At 32.8% G+C, this 18,579-nt stretch overlaps 2 protein-coding genes across 4 annotated transcripts in view; both read left to right on the forward strand.

Moving 5' to 3' along the window:
* Window positions 1-11,261, forward strand: part of LOC119635178 (elongation of very long chain fatty acids protein) — a 34,845-nt gene extending 23,584 nt beyond the window's left edge. For 2 of the 3 annotated variants that reach the window (XM_038029821.1, XM_038029820.1), the window contains exons 2-6: window positions 5,237-5,374; window positions 7,822-7,929; window positions 8,026-8,106; window positions 10,432-10,890; window positions 10,950-11,261. In XM_038029821.1, the coding sequence (XP_037885749.1) occupies window positions 5,237-5,374; window positions 7,822-7,929; window positions 8,026-8,106; window positions 10,432-10,890; window positions 10,950-11,195 (1,032 nt within the window). In that variant the 3' untranslated portion in view covers window positions 11,196-11,261. The remainder of the gene's footprint in view (window positions 1-5,236; window positions 5,375-7,821; window positions 7,930-8,025; window positions 8,107-10,431; window positions 10,891-10,949) is intronic. The other variant, XM_038029822.1, reaches the window with a different exon arrangement.
* A 2,847-nt stretch (window positions 11,262-14,108) lies between these two features.
* On the forward strand, window positions 14,109-17,667 carry LOC119634653. The gene is made up of 8 exons (XM_038028920.1): window positions 14,109-14,471; window positions 14,532-15,470; window positions 15,539-15,742; window positions 15,802-15,937; window positions 16,006-16,230; window positions 16,285-16,489; window positions 16,565-16,640; window positions 16,708-17,667. Exons 1-8 carry the CDS (start codon window positions 14,223-14,225, stop codon window positions 17,644-17,646), a joined length of 2,973 nt encoding a protein of 990 aa, XP_037884848.1. The 5' UTR covers window positions 14,109-14,222; the 3' UTR covers window positions 17,647-17,667.
* Window positions 17,668-18,579: the final 912 nt, after the last annotated feature.

Raw genomic sequence — 18,579 nt, forward strand, 5'->3', positions numbered from 1 at the left:
TAATTGGTGATCGGTAATATTGCATTTACAAAAGCCTTATCTAGTTTAGGTAGACCCATCTCTTAAAAAAAAATTAGAACAAAGTTATCCGAGTTTAATATCATTCATCTATAGCTGCTCCAAGATTTATTTTACCAATTAATTTCATCATTTTCAAGATGATAGTTGCCGATGCAAGCAACGCATACGTTTTTAAGACGTGTAAGTGTGGTCTACAGACAGCTCCGAAAAAATATATATATATACATTATGCACGGATAGTTAATAACCCGATTTTCTTGTTTCATATGGATTTACAAGATCTTGAAGTTAGACGGCATTCGGAAGAGTAGGCATTCTCAACAATCAGTCTCAGTTGCTTACTTTTTGAGATTTCATAAAACTCCTCTTCTGCGACTAAAATGCAGCGGACAAGACCGTTAAGGCTGACGATATTATATTAGAAAAAGCCTTCTTAGTTCTTTTAGCGGAGGTCGTTAGGAGATAGATAAACAGGATGTACCTTTAGATTTCATAACTGGGCAAATATCAAGTAGATGAGGCAAATATTAAATTCAAGCTGGGTTTTAATAAGTGAAAGACGACCGCTCGACTATTCAAAACGAGGAATTGAGGATCCTATGCTATATATATATATATATATATATATAGACCTATACACATGTCCGGTTCCGGTAAATAGGGTTACGTATTACGAAAATCATTTGCACTCAAATCCGAGGTTTTAGCTAAGGAAAGCTTAACCACTTTTTTTAGTTCAGCTGACGGCATGAAAAAATTTTTTGATATATGAGCTTTTTAATATACGGTAATTAAAATTAATGTGCAATAATGCAATCCCTTAATGCAAGAAAGTGTTTTCTACAATAAATCTTTACAGATAATAAAAATTTGAATTTTATATTTTGATTGTCGATAAATATCGGCTGTCTCTGAACATTATATGCCGATGATAGGGCAATAAATGAATTAATAAATCATTTGCCCATCAATTAATTGACAAAAGGTTTGATTAAATAAATGATTTGTCCATCAATTAATTGATTGAATGAATTAGTTAACATGATTTCTTCTCTATTAATTTACAAGATAGCAGTAATAGTTCGCAGGTACTTGGTCCACGTACAAATTTGTTAATATTAACGCAAACAAATGACTTAAATAATTTTAATCTTTACACGATATCACAAGTTTACGTATAGTTAGCATATTAAGAGAAATATTGGTTAAAATATTTGTATTCAATTTAATTAAAATTAAATGGTGTTAGTGCACGGAATAATATAAATAAAATATATTATGCACGAGATTAGAAAGGTTAATCAAAATAATTCAATAGGAAATTGTTATAATAGAAATCAATTATCACCTTCAGCTTAGTAGATTTATAGTGGAAAACTACTTGTAATTGAAAAATTAAACTTCGATAGTAATTACACAACAGTTTTAATTTACGTACATATAATTATTATTAAACACCTATTATTGGCGACGGAAAAATTGAAAGAATCGCAATCGCAATAAACACATTACTTAAAAATGTTGTTAGTGACGTATAGAGGGTGTACAGACAGTAATCACTTCATTTACGATTCACGGATTATTATCGAAATTATGATATTATGTGTTTTTCGAAATATCAGAAAAGGCAGAAAGGCCAATCACTACTAGACGATATGGTATAAGTATATCTAAAGAACATAATAATAAAAAGTTCAGGATATTATTTCTATAAGCACGCACAATAAGCAACGGGATTGCCGTCTAGTCGGGTAGATAGGGTTTCGCGACTATCAAAACAGTATTCGTCAATGTCGATCCATTATAATGAATGCTCATTGCAGATAGTAAAGGCATAACACTTATCGATAGTACACACATCCACTTAAATGAGGCCTCTCTCTATCTCTTTCCCCACATCTTGCGGATCATCATCGTTCTACACATGCAGGGGATATCTCCTGCGTGATGAATCTTAAAAAAAAAGTTCCCATTTCCTTATTTTTTACCTTTCCCGCACTGAATGCCTTTATAAGAATGGCTGTGCCTGTACTAAGTAAAGTACTTACTGTACTTTAGTTATATATTCGAAACAATCTTCGCCATTTCTGTCTTGGCCGTATTGCCTATGTCCTTTTTCAGTTGTAATTTATTAAGAAGAAATCTATTACGCAAATATATTATTGCCATAGAAAGTATATCGGTTTGCTAGAATTTACTGGAGCGCGCTCCTGCAATGAAGTCAATATTTTTCACAAACTTTTTAAGTTTCATTCAATCATTTTTATTAACCTCAAATTGACTCCACAGTGAGCAGTCCTTGGCTTGGCTTGATATCAATAAGATACAAAATATAATTACAATGTTGTTTTTTTTTTAATCATTTCATCAGCAAAATGTAAAAGAATTTAGACAAGTAAACGCCTTAAGGTAAACTCATAAATATGTCTACCTGTAAACATTAATATATGAAAAAATTGAATGCGCTTTTATTCTTATTTGTATGCTTCTCAGCTCCATCATGATAAATACTTGTTGCAAATAAGCTATACTTACTGGCTCTTAAATGAACAAATGTACATACCTTTTCATCGAGAAGATTTACTCTTGCGAGGCGTACTATAACGCGTTATCACATTGGGGGCGTGTTGTAATTGCTTATTTTTACATTATATGGCCACACGAGACGATTCTTCGTCTGTTATATTTTATTATAATTTTTTCTTATTCTCTCCAGCGAATATTTATAAGTGAATCACAATGACGCAACGTCAGTGATCAGCGGCAATAATCTGTTAATTTTAGGAAAACACTAAAATTATACACTGAGTTTAATTTAACGGATTTAAATTGGTATATTAAGGTATATTAAGTTTGCACGAATATATGAAACAGTTCAGAATGACTTAATGATACCAATCAATTCAAGATAATTAATTGACATTATCTTTCTGTCTTCCAATCTATTCGTTTGTCTATCTGTCAATGTTTTCTTGTGTTCAGTCTACAGAGCGCAAGTTTTGAAATATTTTTACGAAATACTCCGGACGAGTAGATAAGAATTGCGACTACCAAGTCTGCGTTCGATATATTGAGTACTCAGTTGAAGAATCTTTACAAGGCAAAATGGTTTAATTTCTATACAACAAGATTTTTGACAAGAAAAATTTAAACCCTGGTAGTTCACATGCTGGAGTCCCTTCCCTAAAAGGGTTATCAATAGAAACATGTCTTTAGATGGAAACAAGATGTAGGTATTTTTTTATACTTTATATTGAAAATAAATGAAGATTTGTGTCAAGTAATGGCTGCCTTGGTCAGCTATGATACGTTTATGTTTTTTATATATGGAAACGTTTTATCAAGGAAAATGGCGATGCCACCAATTCATTATAATTTTAATGACCGTATGTTCTCTGCAACAGTAGCGAAGTCACTGATCAGTGACGCTGACGCTACATCATTGTGGCGCGGCTTTAAGTATTTTCGCTTTGGTTAAAGAAAAACTTTTTTTTTTTATAATTTTATATATTTATGTGCACTTCACTTCAACAATTAATTCATGGCAGCACCTGAAACAAAAATTATATATTATTGTATATATTATAAATTATATATAATTATATATAAATATATATGCATATATATATATAAAGAGAATAAAGTGTGACGTTGTAATCTCCTCATTAGACAATAAAATCAAAGACAGAAACTTAAGAACTGTGAAAAGTATGTAGTGTGGAATTACAATTTTCATCAAGTTTTACTTTGGAAACTTTTTATAACAAAGCCACTAAGCATATAAAGTAATAGACGCACTTAACTTAATCAAAGTCGAATTTGTTTGCTGAAGGGGTTTTTTTTTTTTGATTATCTGAGTGCGTCATGACGAAAAGACGCTGACAGTTATTCCCCTTGATGATGAATATAAAAATTGTAAATAATTGCATAGACTTTTCAATAAAAATGTATAATTATAAAGTGATCGAAAGAGATATTCTATCATTGCAAATCTGATAGGAATACGCGGAAATTGCTATATCATATTTCATTTTTAATAAATTAAGACTTTACTAGCCACTGCTTAAAAATATAGCGAATGCAGTAAAGGTCAAGTTTTTGTTTTCGTACAAATAACTTACTATTATAATTATTTTACAATAATTATCTACTGCAGTTATAATAGCTTACTCTTCTTGCTCTTCTTGTATCAACGCAATTGCATAATTAATTCTCTTTGCAGACGCAGACACTGCCAACTAGAACGTTAAATCGACCTCCTTTATCCATCCTTTTAAGTAATTGGAAAACAAATAGAAACACTATAATGGACACGGCCCACCCATAAATATCCCCCATCACTTCACTCAATACAGTTATTCATATAGCGATTTTTCAAAATAAGTTATTATACGGAAAGTGATAGAGAAAGGAGTCCGATCCGAACGATTTTTGATTGCGCTCATCCTCAAGCCAAAATATTTTGGTGAAACAAATTTCATCAAATTCGAGAAATAATTTAGACGGACGGACAGACAAGCTCAGATTAATGCAGAAAGTGATACTGAAACGATCAATGTAATGAAATGCTACGCATACATTCACACAAATTTTAAAAACCTTTGTACTACATGTGATGTAAGATGTAAATGCCCTTAAGCCTGCCTACACAAAAATGCAATGAATAAAAAGTTCATATCCAAAAATTGTCAATAGTTTTAAAAGACAAGAATGATTTTTGTTAGAGAAGAATGGGAAAAGAGTCGTGCATAGCAAATGGCAATGCTTTGAATGCAATGAAAACTTTTTCACTATAAAGCCTCAAGATTTTGATAAGCGAAAAACATAAACCGAAAACAATAACGAATACGATTTATAACGATTCTATAATATCCCATAAATTAGGATTTTATCACCTAACTAACACAACACCCACGAAGTATGGAAGATTAAAATGATTTTCTCCTAAATATACATAAAACAAAAACATGTTGTTTAAATAAATCATAATAGTAATAATAATACGTTTGCAAACGAATATAATTCTTTTTATTGTTTTCCATTTATGCTTGCGAAATTGTAAAAGCCATTCTATTATTAAGTAGAAACATTAAAACATCATATAAGTGTAACCATAATAAATCAATGAATGAATATATATTCTCAATGATTTATTAAAAACGTTTAACATACAATGTTAATATTTTAATTATCGTATATTTTGTTTTTATTACAGGATTACATCAGTTCAATTTATGATTACTGGCGAGACCTTATGGAAAATAAAGCAGATCCTAGAACTAAAGATTATCCGCTAATGAGTTCACCCTTTCCCACCATTGCCATCTGTTTATCGTATGCGTATTTTGTTAAGGTAAATTATAATGAAAGGATTTCAGTCAACCGAATTAAACAGCATATCATCAAATTGATATCGTATACCATAAATTGTTTAATTTAAACAAGTAATTAATACTGACTGACATAAGCATAACAATGTTTGTTTATTCTTTAACTATACTACTTAACTTGACTTAGTCATTTATCCCTTTAACATAAGTAGACAGGACAGTTGAATAATGAATTTAATATTAGGGTTCGTATATACATAATACATAAAAGATTTGTGCATACGATTTGTTTAGTTTGGAAAAAACCCAGAGCTTTTTGAGAGAAAAACAACGAAACGAAAAAATTAAAAAAAAAAAAAAAAAAAAAAGGAAAGGAAAACAAGTTTCTTTTATGATCTCGTTACAAACTTGGGCAGTTTTATAGAGCTTCTCCTGGAAAGTTCAGGGCCATCAAAGAACCCAATATTATCTTTATGGCAATCTTAAAAAAAAAAAAAAAAAAACAAAGGAATGGTTGAACAAAAGTTCTTAAGGCAATTAAAAGCGAGTAGAAAAATGCTTACTTACCTATAACAGAAACTTAAAGATTATGTCAAGTGAAATATCATATGCGCACGAAAAGCAGAAAGAAAGACTTAAGCAATAAACTTGAACTAGTGAAGTGTATGCTAACCAAAGTAATTCAATGAATATTAAGTATATATAATATGCGTATGTTTATGTAAATAATTACGCACAGATCGATTTCATTTCGCTTAATTATTTTTTATAAAGTTTTTACTAAAGTTACTATAAACGATTATGTTTAAGGAAGGACGGAAGATAAGCTTCAGTCCTAGATGAAATTAGCCGTTTAAGTTGAAAGTCGTGTGCTATGTGGTCTAAAAATTACTCAGCAATTTTCTTAATCTCTTTAAGGAGGATTTCTTCTTATTATTGAAAGGAAAAAATGTAGTGAATAAATCGTTGCCGAATAGTTTTTATCAGTCGTATTTATTAATTATAGTAACTAAAATTCCAAAAAACCAAACAAATATTCACATAAGTAACAATGGTTTGGCAAAAGTCAAGTAAGAGCTACAAAACTCCTCTTAACAAAAAGCGTTCAACTATTTAAAGAAATGACTATATTTCTATATAATAAAAGAAAAGGTTCGATGCCAATGTAGACGTCACCTCACTCACATCTAATGTATTGTCACTTAGCTTACATACGTTTTAGACAACATCTGAAAGGATAGAGCTAAAGAGTTTCAGGCAATTAGATCAGGAACGTCCGAGCACAATGTGTATTGTCCGAAGTAAGCCATATGGCGAAAATTTATAGATTCATTATACTGCGTTCCAATAGGACCTTTGTAAGTCTTATTGTTAACTTTGAACAGTTTTACAAACATTTTTTTTGCTTAAAGTACTACAATTGGTCGAAAACACAACCTCCTCGCGTCTCACCGTTCTTTATCTAGTTGGTATATGGTGATCCTTGTTCAGAGAGTTTAATCTTTCCTTATCGTTCTGCCCGTGTCTGTCTTCAATGCTATCGTATCTTTCAGAAATGGTGAGATTTTCTACGGAATCCTCTAACTAATAAATGACCGATGAATTTGATCAAAAATCAGCGAAAATTCTTCTGAAGAAGAAGACGATCAGGATTGCTATAAAAAATGGATGAATCTATAGCTCTTGTCCTTCCTTACAGTCAATACTGAAGGAGTGCTGTATTCACATTTACGTTCAAGTGTTTGCTACATCCAGGGGAAAGCTTATTAGAGTCTCTAAACTCTATCATGTATATATACTGTTGATGAGTGTAGCATATTCTAAATTGATCTAAGTACTTTTGATCCTTTGGTAAACATGCTGCCGGTAGAAAAAATTGAGTTATCAATTTGAAGTTTGGCAAAACTATTGGAAGATCATGCCCGTAAGATCGGTATTGAAAATGGGAGAATTCCGTCAAAAACCTCATCTGCAGTACAACATAAACTCGAGAGCAAAATAATTGGCTTTGTACCCGATTACTCATAAACTACATCAGATACAACAATAAAAATTCACACATACATTCTATGGAGCAATCGACCCAATATCAGAATTTAGTTTCTTTTTTTTCCGAGTTTTCTGGGATAAAGGTGATGGGTATAAAACATTCGGCCGCAAGTAAACGTAATTTTCTCTTTAATTTTTTTAAAGGGTAACCTTGCTCTAAACAAATTTTTGCCTAAAAAAGATAATAAAATGTTAGAAAAAGTGACCGTTGACTGAACGTCGGAGAAGGCATGTAAAGTCGAGTTATATAAGACAATTGTTTCTCTTTCCTAATCTAGGGAAATTATTGATTGATTAAATTAATTAAATTAGCTCTCAACTGAGACAGGCTTATATCATTTCTTAAATGAATGGATTATGAATTTTATGTTAGTTTCCTTTTACACTTGTTTCTATTTATATTTTTTATTATCAATTTCAGGTATTGGGTCCAAAATTGATGGAAAACAGAAAACCATTTCAACTGCGAACAGTTTTAGTTGTTTACAATTTCGCTCAAGTGTTATTCAGTGCCTGGTTATTCTACGAGGTAATTACTTACTTCACTTTTCATGATCTCATTTTCGTAACTAAAGAGGAATAATTTTAATTTATTTTAATTTTGCTTTAATTTCTTTCATCTCAGGCTAGCCTTAATGGTTGGTTAAATGGTTACAACTTCAGATGCGAACCGGTGGATTATTCATACACACCTGAAGCTCTTAGAGTAAGTATTTCGAGCATAAAAATATGGAAAATAGTGCACATGGGCTTTAGGCGTTTGTCAGACGCACTCAACGTATACACACATACAAGAAAATTATGGCAGTTTCGAGTATTTGAGGTTATTCCCGCAAAGAAAGTTTACATGTGATTTGGACAAGACCCCATAAAAAAGAAAGAAGATAAGGGAATTCATTAACCGATAGCTATTTTCGTATGCATAAGGTGTCCAAGTATTTATTTCAAACTTGCAACACGGTTGTAAGCAGTTTAGATCCTAATAGAACCCTAGCCTACTCTACCCTAATAGACGAATAAGGGAAACAAATCACGTACTTGATACCCTAAGAAGAGGAGTCTTAAGTTTCCCATGATTTCATCAATTAGCGTTGTTAACTATTTGATGATGGGAACCCCCTAGATCTACCGATGTTTCCTTTTATTACTTTTTTTCTATGGCCAAGCACGCCATTTGCACGTGCGGGCACGTTGGCGATCAAGAAGGTTTATAGGAAGAGAAGGGTAAGTGAGTAGTGTTTGCTTGAAAATGGAGAAGTCAGGTACGGTACGAAAGATCACTTTTGGTAAGTTAAAGAACAATGACTCGCGGAAAGGATTGTGAGGTATACAGGTAACTTCAGAACGAGCGGACGAAACGCCGAAAAAGCCCTGTAATCCTGTTGAAGCATTTAATTAATGGATAAATGCCTTTTATCTCTGGGAACCCAAGTTATGCCGATGCTAAAGAGTTTCGAATATACCTTCGTTGCCCATGAGTGTCTGAACTTTTCGCTGATATCGGCAAAGCATTTCTTGCACTGCTGTAAAAAACGCAAGCCCTTGACTGCCTCCTTCGACATTTCGAACATATTTTCTGCCCAACAACCATCTTTTTGTATTCTCATGCCCAGTATATTAAGGATTACCGATTCTCTTGCCGCCACCAAAATAGAAGGGCTGACCATGACTTTTTCTTTGCGTTAGAAGACAACTTTGACTTTTGGTGGCAATAAAACTTACCCTGTTTGCCTCACCACATTCAGATTTTTTTTTGTGATCTCATAATTTAGAATGTCATTCACCATGCAACGTTTGCTCCATAATCTCTTGCTAAAGGAAAACGAATGACACAAGACGTTGTTGTCTTTAAACGAGTAGAGATGCACCGATCTCTGGCAAATAGGGATCATTTCGATGCCCTTTTCGTTGTGAACGTGCCATAGTTGCAAAACTGATGAGAGGAAGCTCACATGTGAGACGAAATATTCCTTGATCGGTAAAAAATAAATAGATATAATCTGCCTGCGTACACAACCACAGTGAACAAGAAACTGACCAACAATTTTCTTCTATAACTTTCGATTTCGTAATTTTGTTACTTGTTCGATGTACGGAAGCTCGAGCGTCAGCAATTCATTTTGTTTACTGTGCCTGCTCTTTCTTCAGATGCTACAATTATATAATGACAGAACTTAGTCCGCCTCGTTTGTTTGACGTTTCTGTCATAAAAAGAATTAACTTTAAACAAATTTCAAGCAGGTTTTATTTATTTACTTTGTTTATGCAAATTAAGTTGCTTAACCTCTCATTAAAATGTGTTTAACTTTTGATTAATTGTCATTTTAAAAGATTTTTGAAAAATCATTAAATTTGATAAATTTCGTTGAATTGTTTTATAAGATGACTTGCACAGCAATACAATCTCTGTTAAATATTTTCGATTTGCCACTTAATTGAGAACGCAGAGAATATAGATTTTGTATTTAACTTGCAATTAGTGAAGATCCATCCATATGAGCAAAAAAAAAAAAAAAAAAATAATAATAATAATAAAAATAAAAAACAATAGCTTTGTTTACAAGTACTTTGTTTTTTACACAATAACATATTAGCAAATACAGTTACGATGTGTACATAAACGTATATACGTACGTACGCACACATATAAACAAATTAGAATTATGAAAGACTAACGAAATTCTACAGAAACGTGTATCGGTCATCTTTAATTTTATTCACCTTTTTTTTTTCGTTATTTTGCAAATCATATAAAAGAAGAGAAGAGCCTTTTCGAAACACTGAATATGAAAAATTTACATCCGGTTTTCTTCTTTTTTTTTTTTTTTTATTAATTACGAAAAGAACAACTTATGGGAGTCTCTCTGTAGAAGGGCTGCAAACTGAGTTTTTTCGCTTACAGGAATTCTTTATATATTCTATAACAACACACTTTGGTATTTTGCCCCTTAAATCATCCATAAGTACTTTTTTTGGAAAAAAGTTTTTAATTGTAATTTTTTTTTTTGTTTTTCTTTTTTGCATTTTTCAGACGGCACGAGGGTGTTGGTGGTATTTTTTCTCAAAATTTACAGAATTCTTCGATACATTCTTCTTTGTGATGCGAAAACGTTACGATCAAGTGTCCACCTTGCATGTGATACATCATGGCATTATGCCATTTTCAGTTTGGTGGGGCGTTAAATACACACCGGGCGGTCATTCAACATTTTTCGGTTTTCTCAACACCTTTGTACACATCGTCATGTATACGTATTACATGCTAGCGGCTATGGGACCTAAAGTTCAAAAATACCTATGGTGGAAGAAATACTTAACGCTTCTACAAATGGTGCAATTCGTCTTGGTTATGGTACATTCGTTTCAATTGTTCTTTAAAAACGATTGCAACTATCCCATTGGTTTTGCTTACTTTATTGGAGCTCATGCGCTTATGTTTTACTTTTTATTTACGAATTTCTATAAGACGAGGTATTTAAACTCGGAAAAGGTAATTAAAAATGAAAATGAAAGTAAAAAGTGCCAGAGTTTAATCTTTTTTTGTCGTAGAAGAATAAAGCAGTAGCAGCAGCAGCGGCGGCCGGCTTGAAAAATAATGGTCATCCTAATGGAATTTTAAAATCATCACTACTTCAACAAAATGGTAACATAGCGAAATACACTGAAATTAATGGTAACACAAAATTCGCTAGCACAATGACGACGCTGGCGGCAACAACGCCAACAACCGGATCAGTAACAACGCCAAATGGGAATGTGACAAGACAACGGATACATGCCAGCACCGATAATTAATTAATTAATAACACATTATAACACACACACACACGCACACACATATACACATATAAATATTATCATAAACACACCTAATTACAAATTAATTTATTAACGGTAAATAAATTTTAATATTAAGTTTGAATAGAATTTCATTTTAATATTAAGGTTTCCCTTTATTATTATTATTATTATTATTGTTAGTTGTAGTAGTAGTTACGATAAGAAGTCTAATAAATGCATAAACTACAGACAACCAGGCATATAAGAAAGACAGGCAAGCCTTTGAATTTTTATCGCTCTATCCAGCCAGCCAGCCAGCCGCCACCAACGGGAGAACAATAAACGGACTTGAATTGTAGCGTTTGTCGTCTTCACTTTAAGTTACATTAAATATTAACTAATGCATGTTATTTTTACTTTGTGGTCCAAAAATGTGAAAGAAATCCTAGGGAATATGACGTAAAATAAGAATAAGTGTTGGAGAGGAACTGAGAATTTCATTATGAGATAAAGACAAATGGACTTGAGTGTAGCTTTTGCTTTTACAACTTTTTTCCTGTCATTCTTAATTACAAAAGATTACGGTTGATCTTGTCTATGTATTATATATGTGCAAGTATTGCAAATCTAAATATATAAATATAAAAATAGTAGGAAATTAATTTGCCTCTTAAAAGCTAGAATAGCGGTACAAGCAAGATTTACATAGACGTGTAATTATGTAGGAAGTGTTTTCGCTTAAACTTGCAAACAAACTTATGAACATATAGATTAATTTTTTTATAACAGATAAACAGATAATTGCTTTGTAAATTATAATGTTGCTCTGGAGACTTATTTTAATTTAACTACATATATACGTACATATATATGTATATACATATATTAAATATTTATCATAAATATGTTAAACAGTGCTGTCTAATCTTTCCGTCACCTTACGTTTTCCCATTTTCCCTTTATGGATCCCATATGCCTTCTCTATTCCTCGTACATTCATCTCGCCTACCCCGCACACCCCTCTACCGTACCCTAACAGCAAGTGCTTCATCTTGCTTCGCCCGCATTCCTCCCCCAAAACATGTGCCAACAAATGTTAAGAATAAATTTAGGAAACTTTTCACTTTCTTTTCTGTACTTTTTTAACATGAATAAAATAAATGGAAAATGGTGTAAGAGAAAACAAAAAAAAATCATCGGCTGGACAATCGTAAATATCGATTAAAAAACTTATGATAAATAATATTAAGTGAAAATGAAAATTTTTGGAAAATAAAATTTCATGATATTTTGGAGAATAGTATTTGGTTTTACTGCTGAAGAATTTCCAGAACAAGTTTCCAACGGACTTATTGACCAACGAAATAAAGCCTGAAGACGCGATATGAATGAGTTTTTACTGAACTATTTCCACGAGTTCGGCCTTGGAGAGCTTTAATCGGTAACAAAAAAGGACGCCAATACCGTATATATACCACTTCTCTTGACCATGATAATACGTATCTAGACCCTCCATCGTCTTTCAGGTCAACATCCGATTGAATCGTAACTTCACAGACAAACAGTACGCCCAGGTTCAAGATCGACATGGAGACGCACCGCCAGCTAATTAACGCCCGTTGTTATTGTACTAGGATAACTCGGTCAGGATCTAGATAGCTAATGAGCGAAGAAAAAATAACGACAGGTATGACTGCCATGTTCCCAAATCCAGCTAATAACTGTCCAATACGATGACTTCCACGGTAGAGACTTGTTCACACAGCAGACTGCCATGTTCTCAAGTCCGACTACTGATTACTGATTGTTTAGAGTTCGAAAATTTCGATAATATTACTTTTCAAAATATACAAAAGAAAATTAGTAGTCCTATTAAATATTGGCCTTAGATAAGTGGCTATTGCTTGGATATTAGGAATTTCTTTATTTTCATGCATATCAACGCAAAGTTGCACTTTTTTAAAATTGGCCTACAAAATTGCTCGAAGCATACATGTCCCAAATATTATCTTTTCGCGATTTTGAAAATTCTTGCAAATGTTATGTATGGTCTAAAACTGCTTAATATCTCCGGCCAATGAGAGTTTTTAATGGGTGTACTTTGGACTTTTATTGAAACCGGAATGGGAAACCACCTTAAATGTTAAATCACACGCTTAAGATGATAATTGCTTTATGACAGATATTTATTTAGACTATACATAGATAAGAAAATTGAATCAAAAGTAAATTTCAAGTAAATTAATACCTTACATTTTATGTACATGATAATTGGCCGTACGCGCAAGACAAAATATTTTTCAAAGATGAAGAACTTTCGTTTTACCATTTTATTTAATGAGGAATCACTCAAGAAATTACCTGCCTTACCATTTTATTTAATGAGGAATCACTCAAGAAATTACCTGCCATGTTTAATTTCGTTTAATGAAAAATATTTGAACAAATTTAAAAAATTGAAAATCTTCAAAAAATTGAAAGTTATCTTCAATCTGTTATTTATTATCTATTTAACCACACCGTGTATAAATATTTATGCAAATGTTAAAGGAATCGCCCAACAACCGCCATAACTACTTCATCCTTCATTATAACTTTCAAATTTTCTGACTTACATTTCTATTTGGCATTTGTACATATATGCCTTATTTTATGACGAACACAATCGAAAGACTTGCACTACACATTGCGGTTTAATAAAATATACAATTTAACTTAAATAACAATCACTTTAATCATATAATTAAAATATATTTCAACAAATCACTGTAAATCGGCAATTTCCTTGAAATTTTACGCGGACAATGATATTTTTAACGTTTAACAGCGATGCATATTTTATTACTAACAAATACTTTCCATAATATTCTTGATTGCCTAAATAGAATCCAAATGGCTCTCATCTCTATTAATGATTTTTCTCATTGTTTTGTTATCGATTTATCCGTCAACTTTTTTTCTCCATAGGAAAATAAAGAAAATTAGTTTTTCCAATATTATTTGCAAAATTTTAAATGAAGAGTGCACATAAATTAGATTAAAATGAATCGTGAATTGGTGGAAAATATTCTGTCGGTAGTAAATACGGCAAATGATAAGTCAGTTGTTATAAGAGCACTCGTAAAATTGCGTACCGATTGTGTTAAAGACAGGGATGGCATTATTTTGTTTAGGGAGGCAGGTGGAGTACAGAAAATGATACGGTTTCTTAATAAACCACATGAACAAATCCTGGAAGTTGCTCTCAGCATCATGGGTAATTGCTGTACGGATGTGAGCAGCTGTAAAGAGGTGAGATAATCAAGTTTAGAAAAATGATATTCAATTATTTCATTTTCATTAATATTTCAGGCATTGGACAACAAAATTGTAGCACCTCTGACCGTTATATTAAAATCAATACCAAATCCTCAAATACAATGTCGCGCCTGCCGTCTATTAGGGAATTTGGCTAAAGTCGACACACAACTGGTGGCCACGCATAGTCCAGCTTTAGCCAAGGCTTTGTGTCAAATTATAGAAGATAGTTCAGATGTCCAGACAAGGATGATGGCTGTCCGAGCCTGTCGTTTTCTGTTAAGCAATCCTCAGTTTGCCAAATATTTTTTGCAATTTTCGGGCTTCAATACGTTGTTACGCATACTATTTTCAATTATGAAAAACTCTGAAGCTCGGGTAAATGAAGAAGAAAAACTTTTAACAGACTCACAAGATTCGGTGAAATTGGGTCTCAAGAGGAATCAACATCGCGAAAAATACTTCGAAGAAGTGGCTCGTAATCTTGAAGGAGTGCGTAGCGATATCTTTGATTATGAAGTCTTAAAGAATTCCTCACGTTCATCAAATACATATGCAATGCCAGTACAAAAGGACGCACTTGATTTAGCTTGCGAAATTTTAAAATGTTTATTAGTCTTGTCGGAATTGCAATTATCAGTGCCAGTTTGGGAGTCTGTAAATCGCGCATCGTGTTCGTTCGCCCCCATAGTGTACTTTGTTTCTGAAGACAATAAACATCGAAGTGTGGCTTTAAAAATACTATCAAATTTTTCGAAAAACCCAGGAGCATTCTATACACTCAGCTCTGCTGATGCTATACTGGCTGCTTGCGAACTGCTCGTAAACAATGTAGAGAAGCCCTTAAGTGAAAGTGAAACTAGGCATTGTATAAATATCGTTAGTATTTTATCAGTTGATGCATGCAATCGTTCAAAAATACGGCGATCAGGTGCCCTAAGAAAATTGATAGCTATGCTGCGCGAATCATCGTCCCACTCGGAGAAGACCTCAGTACGCCATAATATCTCATATGATAAGATCTCACTTAAATTAAAGTTTTTCTTTTTTTCTCATTTTAGATTTTATACGTTTTCCTTAACTTCCAGTACGACAACATGAGCATGGATTTAATGTTGCGTGAAGGCTTGATAATGGTTTTAATTAAAGAGTTACAGTCTTTCATAAACAGCGATGAAGAGTACTACAAACGCAAGCGTGAGGAAAAATTGCAATCGACGAAGAAAAGAAAGCTTACAGAGTCTGTTAAAGAAACTAAATGCAAAGTAATATTATATCTTACAAAATGCAGACGTAATTGATTTAATCCTTTTTTTTTTTGCAGTTTCCCAAAGTGCACGAGGATGTTAATTTGGACTACGATTCGCCTAGTGGATCCCCCAGATCTTTAATAAGTCCTCCAAGTCCTTGCAGTTCTCGCAGTATGTCTCCTGTGGGTGGTAATTTAACCAAGGCTGGTGGTAAATATCCATAATGAACCGAGATTATGTTAAATAGAGTTATAATAAACTACGGATCACATTTTTAGACTTTGATGAAGAATCATATTCCCCTGTCTGCAGCGACGATGATGATGACGATGATGATGGTGACGATGACAATGACAATAAGACTAGCAATTTATATACGAATCCTAATGCAAATCTTGATAACCATTCGGTTATAATGAATCTTTTAGATTTGGCTTCGAGACCCGAGGCTTTAGAAGATAATATTCTCTTGGATAAAGAAGACGACGATGAAGTTAGCCAAGGTACGCTTTGCAATATTGAAAGCAAGACTTTACAAATATTTGAGTCTATTGCAGATGTTCCTGCTTTAAAACTGCCAAATATTGGAAATCTACCACATAACGCCATAGATATTATAGATAATTTAATATTCCGTGTTACTTACATGGTTAAAAAGGGTATAGATCTGGGTAAACCGGAAACTTTGAATACCCTCATCAAGGCTATTAACATGTTTGGTTTAAATATGGATTTTGCTGGATCTTTAACTAATATTTTATTGTAAGTAATTTCCCAAAGTCTTATCCTCAACTTCAAACTTCTTTAGTAATTGATTGATTGATTGATGCATTTCAGAGAATCACAATTCTTTGGTCAAGTTGTTAAACAAGGCATAGCCTACCAACTGTGTCAGTTAACTAAAATAAAAGAGGTTTGTTCAGTTGCATTACGTTCTACTATCTTATGAATATCATCTCTTTTTTTTTAATTTTCTGCAGTTAGCGAAAGAAGGATTTTCATTACTGGACACCTTAACCTCAGTTGGTGAGTGTAACTATGGCAAGGAAGAATTAGCGCGACTTTTACGATCTGACGATGTCCTATCTCAGAAACGAGCCGCAATTACAGTGGGATTTATTATCAAGAGTAAACCATTGCTTTATCAATTTCTTAATGATGGCAATGCTTTATCTTTGTTGTTCAATATCATTCTAAGTCATAAAGAGGATGAATTTACCGCCGAAGCTGTCGATTCCCTAACGTGCATGGCCCGATATACATTGGGTATTCAGATACCGCAAATTGAGATAGATAAACGTGATAAAGAATATGAAGAGTATATAGAAAATCTTGATGAACCCATGCATGACAATTGTGATATGCGTTTTATGGTTCATCAGGAACCAGCTGATAAAGGACAACCTCCCGTAGTAATGGGTTTTAATAAGGACTTACTTTGCTCTGCCAGTGAGGTGTTCAATACAATGTTAAATAGCGATTTTCGCGAAGGTAACGAAGGTGAAATACATCTGCATACGTATACCGTAAGTGGTTTACGTTTCTTCTTGCATTTAATCATAAAACAATCATTGCAATTAAAGTTGAATTTAATACCGCCCGCAAACAAATATTACGCTTTACTAGAAGCTTTCGAGATGTCACGCATTTACATTATACCCGAAATGGAGAAAATTATTCAAGAGCTTTTGATACTTTTATTAAATGAAAATAATTGTTTGAGTCTTTTTGAATGGTCTATGAAAAATTATCACCTAGAGTTAACCGAAATGGCAATTAATTATTATTTATGCTCACCTTTGAGCGCCGACGCTAAAGTTAAACTGTTCCGTACCGCTGACATACATTCAACATATTCTTCAGAGTGGTTTCAAATGTTATACGATGCAGTGTTTGCCAAATGTCGCGCGAGTTTTTAAATTATAAATAAATATTTACTTAAGATTGTTCGGATGCTTGTTTGCTTATTTGATGATATTAAATCATTTTATATTTAAAATATATATATATATATTTTTTTTAATTTAGGATATAGATTGCGTTTTATTTTGTAAATGTAAAAATAAAGCTTGAAATTCAGTTTAAAAATAATATGCAGAAGTAAATGATATTTTAATTAAAATTTTCTGAGAAGGGCCAGTCATCCTCGATGGTGTTTATTAAGCGAGTTGACACTTTGATACTTTCATTTTATTAAGCAGGACGTGGAAAGCTGTTTGTTCCGCGCAGCGCTAAGCGTAAAGCTTAAAGAAAAGACTTTGCATTCTTTTAAATTGTGTACCGTGTCTCTAGCTTGAAGATAATACTTTACAAAAGCTCTACGATCTCGTCCCAAAAAAATTTCCTCATACAAATTTCATTCCAAATCTATGTTGAAACTCGATCACTTGCGACAGTGTGCTTAGGAAAAATATCCTCTTCGTCTAAGGTGATTTAAAAGGACTTAGCATAACCTGTCGATTGATAACATGAAACTTTTTAGAAATATTGTGGCCGAAGAGAGAGTCATTGCGATAGTATTTTCTTTTTTGCGATCACTAGCGACAGTGTGCTTAGGAAAAGTATCCTCTATTTCTGAAGTGATTGGAAAGGACTTTATATTAACTATCGGTGGATAAGACGGAAGATGATATGTTTGAAAAAGGCTTATGGTCCAAGAGAGAGTCAACGCAATGGTATCCTCTTTTTTTAGCGAGATCAGACCGGCCATACATGAGCTATAGGTATTTACCCACGATTTATATAATGTGAAGACTATCGGGGTTCTTGTGATAGTTTTGTCGGTTCCTCAAGTAATATAATATTCCCCTTAACTGATTAATCGTAAAGGAATAATGTGAAAATTTTCCGAA

The sequence above is a fragment of the Glossina fuscipes genome, unplaced genomic scaffold (assembly GCF_014805625.2).
Source record: "Glossina fuscipes isolate IAEA_lab_2018 unplaced genomic scaffold, Yale_Gfus_2 3, whole genome shotgun sequence".
NCBI classification, from domain to species: Eukaryota; Metazoa; Arthropoda; class Insecta; order Diptera; family Glossinidae; genus Glossina; species Glossina fuscipes.